This window comes from Kryptolebias marmoratus, linkage group LG9 (assembly GCF_001649575.2).
Source record: "Kryptolebias marmoratus isolate JLee-2015 linkage group LG9, ASM164957v2, whole genome shotgun sequence".
Lineage (NCBI taxonomy): Eukaryota > Metazoa > Chordata > Actinopteri > Cyprinodontiformes > Rivulidae > Kryptolebias > Kryptolebias marmoratus.
In genome coordinates this window covers 30,067,646-30,073,901 of record NC_051438.1, presented here as the reverse complement: position 1 = coordinate 30,073,901, position 6,256 = coordinate 30,067,646, and the positions used below count along the sequence as shown (strand labels likewise).

At 50.4% G+C, this 6,256-nt stretch overlaps 1 protein-coding gene across 1 annotated transcript in view; it reads left to right on the top strand.

Moving 5' to 3' along the window:
• Positions 1-5,303, top strand: part of LOC108228943 (diacylglycerol kinase theta) — a 16,434-nt gene extending 11,131 nt beyond the window's left edge. The window contains exons 9-23 of the mRNA XM_037977517.1: positions 369-586; positions 1,173-1,308; positions 1,386-1,440; positions 1,517-1,578; positions 1,753-1,903; positions 1,998-2,036; positions 2,203-2,318; positions 2,543-2,694; positions 2,873-3,021; positions 3,091-3,269; positions 3,572-3,672; positions 3,876-4,022; positions 4,102-4,213; positions 4,285-4,437; positions 4,895-5,303. Of these exons, the coding sequence (XP_037833445.1) occupies positions 369-586; positions 1,173-1,308; positions 1,386-1,440; positions 1,517-1,578; positions 1,753-1,903; positions 1,998-2,036; positions 2,203-2,318; positions 2,543-2,694; positions 2,873-3,021; positions 3,091-3,269; positions 3,572-3,672; positions 3,876-4,022; positions 4,102-4,213; positions 4,285-4,437; positions 4,895-4,993 (1,869 nt within the window). The 3' untranslated portion in view covers positions 4,994-5,303. The remainder of the gene's footprint in view (positions 1-368; positions 587-1,172; positions 1,309-1,385; positions 1,441-1,516; positions 1,579-1,752; positions 1,904-1,997; positions 2,037-2,202; positions 2,319-2,542; positions 2,695-2,872; positions 3,022-3,090; positions 3,270-3,571; positions 3,673-3,875; positions 4,023-4,101; positions 4,214-4,284; positions 4,438-4,894) is intronic.
• Positions 5,304-6,256: the final 953 nt, after the last annotated feature.

Below are 6,256 nucleotides of genomic sequence, written 5' to 3'. Positions count from 1 at the left end.
GAACCAGGTTCTGCTGGGTCAGGAGCTGGAACCAGGTTCTGTTGGCTCGGGAGCTGGAACCGGGTTCTGTTGGGTCGGGAGCTGGAACCAGTTCTTCAGATTCTGGTTCAGTTTTTGTTGAAATCTAGTGACAGATTTTTATGGGTTTATTTTTCTTTGAATGTCTCGTTTTGGTCCAGAACTCCTTCGAATCGAAGTAAATTATATAATTTTGCTGAAACTACATATATGTGTTCTCTGTGGTGCTGGTTCTGTTTCCGGCACCGATCGGATCCTTTGTGGTTAAAGGTTCTGGCTCAGAGCAGAACTTACAGCTGCTGGACTTTATCCTCACCTGAGCTGGTTGTCGTACCTGTGCTGTCCTGCAGGAGGCGGCGCTGAGGGCTTTCTACCTGCCCAATGAGCCCAGCAACTTTGAGCTGCAAGAGGTTTGCGTCCTGCAGCGTCCCGCCAGCGACGACGTCCTGAACCGGAACGCCGGCGCTCCGGACAACCGAGGGTCTCTGAAGGACACGAGTGACTCCTGCCTGCTGAGGGCCAAACCCCGAAACTCTGAAAGCATCAAGGTGTACACCAGCTGGGCCAGGTGAGGCTGACGGCAGCGGTTCAACCCTTCTGTCTCCATGAAGCATGAAAGCAGATTTACTGACAGCAGCTGAGCTCTGAAATATGTTCAGCTTTTCTCTTTAAGTTACCAGAAGTTGAAACGAGTGATTAGAAGCACTGAGATTGACCTTTAACCCCAGCCTGAGCCACACAGAAAGATCTGGTCAGAGGTTCCAGGAGGTAGAAGTTCTCCAGTGAACTTTTACTCAGAACGTTGTCCACAGGAGTCCCCCACGGCTCGGTTCTGGTACCAGTTCACTTTAATTCTCCTCCTGTATGCCGGAGTTTTAAGGTTCTGCTCAGCCAATCAGAGAAGCTCTGTGTTTCCAGACTGTCCTGTCTGATAAATGTTGTGTTTCTGAACAATCTGTGAGTTTGGAATTTCGAGGTAATCAAACCAATGAAATGTTTAATAAATATTACCTGTGGACACAGAGACGCTCGTCCCGATGGTTAAAGTCCACGGCGGGACGACGGCGCCCTCTGGTGACAACAGAAGTTAAACTAACAGCTGAAGATTTCTGCACGGGTCGGGACGAGTAAACCGGTTTCTTTTCCTGTTTCAGGTCAAGTGCAGCTTTCGTCTCCGTCTCCGTCTCCGAGACGAGCACCGCCGCGTCCGTCCTCAGCGAAGTCCTCCTCCAGCTGAAGGGACAGAAGGACGGCGGCTCCTGCAGCCTGGAAAGTCCTGGAAAAGTTCTGGTAAATAAACGTTTCTGTGTTTTTACCGAGTCGAGGCTGGAAGAGGAGCTCCTGCTGATGAAGGTGATGTCTTTCAGGATGAAGACGTGTCAAACTTCAGTCTGCAGGAAGTTTACATGAGCAGCAAACAAGGTGAGCTGAGTTCCGTCTGTGGTTCCGTCGGATCCGAGTCAGAACTGCTGTTCATTCCACTGTTTCTGTCCTGCAGTCCAGAGACAAACGCTGAGTCCTCAGGAGAAGGTTTTGGACAAACTGCAGGAGATCAGAAAGGTAGGAACAAACAAACCCCCAGGACCGAGTCGGACTCAGAGAATGTCCAAACGAGAACACAAGACGTTCTGTTTGAACACGTTTTCTGACAGAGCTGCAGAACAACCTAAAAACCAATAATCATTAGCATCACGTGTCAAAGCGCTGGATGAAACGGGTTTGTCTGTCGGTCAGGTGTCTCTGCGGCAGATGAACCAGACTCGGTTCTACCTGGTGGAGAACAGGAACCCGGCCGTGCAGGTCAACCTGCTGATTGGAGGACTGCCCCTCCAGAAGACCAAGGAGGAGTACGTCCAGCTGCTCCAAAAACATCTGGCTGTGAAGAGTGAGTATTCCTCTGCTGGCAGGACAGGAGGAAGATGAAGGAACTGTCCTCTAACTCCTCTTCCTCCTCTTCGTCTCTGTGTCCATCCCTGCAGGTCACCTGGTCACCGTCAGCCAAATCTATGGCAGTCAAGGTGAGGCTGTTGCCATGGAAACGGCATTCCCTCCATCTGTCGGGGATATTCTGGGTGGTTTAAAGTCTCTCAGATGTCCACAGATTTAAACTAATAAAGTCCAGCTTGTAGCCGAGTCAGCGCCAACCTGACCCACCTTCAGAACCTCCTGTGTTCCTGTGTTCAGGGGCCGTGGCGTTACAGATCTCCTGTTTCTCTGAAGCTGAGAGGATCTACATGTTGGCTAAAGACACGTCTGTGGAGAACAAGCTGCTGAGCTCGCTGGTGATCCCAGAGATCGAGGTAACGATGAACGCTGCAGCTCTGGAGTCCGTCTGGGTGAAAATCAAACAGCATTTAGTTTTACTTCCTGTTTCTATAAGCCCCGCCCTCTCCAGAAGACCCAGTGTGTTCTGATTGGTCGAACTTCTTTAGTAGATTTCTGTATGATGTAAGGCCATAAAGCAGTTTAAAGACTGAGAACATGATGGAGATGCTGTCCTTCACCCGTCCTCGTTGTTTTTCAGCACAACAAGCTGGGCGCCGACGTCTGCCCCCTGCTGCTGTTTGTGAACCCAAAGAGCGGCGGGCTGAAGGGCCGAGAGCTCCTCTACAGCTTCAGGAAGCTGCTGAACCCTCACCAGGTCTTCGACCTCTGCAACGGAGGACCGCTGGCTGGGTGAGAACCTGTTTCTGCTCTCTGAGCGTCCCAGAAACCTCCAAGAATGAGCGTTTTCTTTGAACCAGAACCAGAACTTTGAGGGTTCTGGTCGTTTCTTTTGATGGAAAGAAGATTTCAGAAGCTAAAAAGTTTCTACAGAAACGTTCACGGGTCGTGTTCTTCCTCTCTGATCCAGTCTGCACACGTTCCGGAACGTTCCGAGGTTCCGGGTTCTGGTCTGCGGGGGTGACGGGACGGTCGGCTGGGTCCTGGGAGTTCTGGAGGCCGTCAGGCACAAACTGGTCTGCAGGGAACCGCCCATCGGCATCGTCCCGCTGGGAACAGGTGAGTCCGGTTCTGCTGGTTCTGTCTGGGTTCTGATCGGATCCTAACGCGTCTGTCTGGTCTCGTCAGGTAACGACTTGGCTCGGATCCTGCGCTGGGGGTCTGGTTACAGCAGCGACGACCCGAACCACATCCTGGTGTCGGTGGACGAGGCCGATGAGGTTCTGATGGACCGCTGGACCATCCTGCTGGACGCCCGGGACGTCTCCGAAGAGGGAAAGGACAACGGCTTCCTGGAACCGCCCAAGGTCTGCTCCGGGTTCTGCTCCGGGTTCTTCTCTGGGTTCTGCTCTGGGTTCTGCTCTGGGTTCTGCTCCGGGTTCTGCTCTGAGCATCTGATTTTAAAACATCGGACCAACAATCCAAATTTGTTTCTTCAGTTTTTTCTCCGAGTCTCTCAGTTTGAGACGAACTTTGAACCAATCGAAGTTTGAACAGCTTTTCCTTCTGACCTGACCTGACCTGACCTGACCTGACCTGACCTGACCTGACCTGACCTGACCTGACCTGACCTGACCCGATGCTGAAGGTTTTTTTATCTTCCTCTCAGATCGTCCAGATGAGCAACTACTTCGGTGTCGGCATCGACGCGCAGCTCAGCCTGGACTTCCATCAGGCCCGGGAGGACGAACCGGATAAGTTCACCAGCAGGTAACCGGATCGGTTCCACTCTCCGAACTGAAGGTGAAGCAGAGTTTACTTCACCTGGAAGGAAAACAGTAAAGTTCTGCGTTAACACCTGAAACAGCAGCTGCTTCTTTCTGTGTACAACACTGACACCTGCTGGTCGGTGACGGTGTGACATCTGTGGAGACCTCATTTCCCATCAGCCCCCTTGTTTTCCACCTTCACAGGTTCCATAACAAAGGTGTGTACGTTAAGGTGGGTCTGCAGAAGATCAGCCACACCCGAAGTCTCCACAAAGAGCTGCAGCTTCAGGTGGACAACGAGAACGTCCCGTTACCCAACATCGAGGGGCTGATCTTCCTCAACATCCCCAGGTAAGACTCAGACACACACCTGTCCCCACAGGGCCGCGGTCTCAGCTTCATCACGCTCCTCCTCCTCCTCTCTGTGTAGCTGGGGCTCCGGTGCTGATTTGTGGGGGTCAGAGGTCGACAGTCGATTCAGGAAGCCGAGCATCAATGACGGGCTGCTGGAGGTGGTGGGGGTCACCGGGGTCGTTCACATGGTGAGTGGAACTGCTGTCGGGCCTCCCCGCAGGTGAGCAGCTGCTAACCCTGTGGCTCTGTGGTTCTGCAGGGCCAGGTCCAGAGCGGTCTGAGGTCGGGGATCCGGATCGCTCAGGGGACCTACGTCAGGCTCACGGTTAGAAATCACCTCCCTGTCCAGGTGGATGGAGAGCCGTGGATCCAACCGCCGGGACTCATCATCATCTCTGCTGCCGGGCCCAAGGTTGGAGCTTTAGATTCTTACAAAACAAATCCAAAGTTCTGATCCGATCGGACTCTCACAGTTCTTCAGAGAAATGTTGGCTTTGATGTTGATGTTCTGAGCCTGCAGCTCACCTGTGGCTCAGGTAGGTTCTGCTGAGAACGCTGCTTTCCCTCATGTTTGGGAAGAACCTGCTTGATGTTTAAGTTTGGACCCCCCTCACGAGTCTTTGGGAATGACAGGACTGGAGTTTCCAGTAGTTTCCAGGTGTTTGCAGGAGTTTCCAGGTGTTTTCAGGTGTTTCCAGGAGTTTCCAGGTGTTTCCAGGAGTTTGCAGGTGTTTGCAGATGTTTGCATGTGTTTCCAGGAGTTTGCAGGTGTTTCCAGGTGTTTCCAGGGTTCTTGTTTTTCTGTCTGTTCGCGCCGGTCGGATCTCGTTTCTGCAGAACCTGAACATGTTGGATTTGGTTTTCTGCAGGTTCGGATGCTGAGGAGGTCCAAACAGAAGCAGAAGAAGTCTTCGGCTGTCAGGGACGGGCGCTCGGAAAGTCCGTCCTCCAGAGACGGGGGACACTGACCGGCTCCCCTGGACACCAGGTGCTTTACCTGCTTCCTGCTGCGCCGGGGAGCCGTGAATCCACTCATGTAGCTTTGTAGCGACGCCGACGGGCCGCAGATCCACCTGAAGACAGGAGGAGGTTAAAGTTTACTGTCCTGCTGGGAGGAGGAGGAGGACGGGGAGGAGGAGGAGGAGGAGGAGGACAAGGAGGAGGAGGAGGAGGAGGAGGAAGAGGACGAGGAGGAGGTGTTGGGCTGCATTTCATTCCTGCTCCTCAAACATTTAACAGAAATAACCACAATAAATAAACGTAGGTGACTCATGCGTTCCCATCCGGAGGACGGAGGAGTTCATGTTTCTGTGCAGTGAGTAGACGTAGACTCGGTTCTTCACTGGAATAAGTTAAACTATCGAGCAGCTACAGAACCGTTCTGACCCGAGTCGTGCTCAGAACCAAACCCACAGGCGGCTTTCACTGAAAAGCTGCAAACACAAATCAGAAAGTTCTCCTCTCCTTCATTAAGTCTTTTATTGTGAAATGTTTCCGTAATGTGTGATGGGCGCAGAGGTCAAAGGTCAGGGGTTAACTGGAAGGTCAGGTCAGTCTGAAATAAAACATCAGTCAGCAAATCTTCAGTTTGTTTGGAAACTGAAACCTGAATAATTAAAAACATAAATCAGACAGTTTTAATTACAAAAACATTTATTTTTCTGAGACGTTTTAATATGAATCTGAGAAACTCCTGAAGGTTAAAATAAACAGAAAAAAGGTTTTAGACGTCTGACTGACTTTTATTTAAATTATATATTTTTAATTATTTAACAAGTTTAAAGTTAAAGTGAGGATAAATCTGTAAATCTATGAATAAAAACTGAGACGACAAGAACGAAGTTTAAAACAAATAAACAGTTAATGATTCAGTTAAATTATAATAAATCCCAACAGAAACAAGAAAATAAAAACCTTCAAATAAAATGTTTAAAGTTTGAACTTTTATAAATCTCTCTGAGCCTCTAATTCTCCTCAACACGAACAATCAGGTCCAACAGAACCAAGACCCAAATAAAACCCGTCAGAACCCAAATTCTCTGATTCTGACCTCTGAAGGACAGAACCAGAACCGAGCCCGGCTCTGAAGGATTTTATCAAACTTCGAGCACGTTCCTGAGCGTAAAGTTCTGATCCGAGAGGCGGTTCTGATGCTGAAGGTTCCAGTTCTCCAGTTTTTAAATCTGCACGAAGTCGTTTAAAGGTTCTGATTTAAAGGTCCGGTTTCTGTT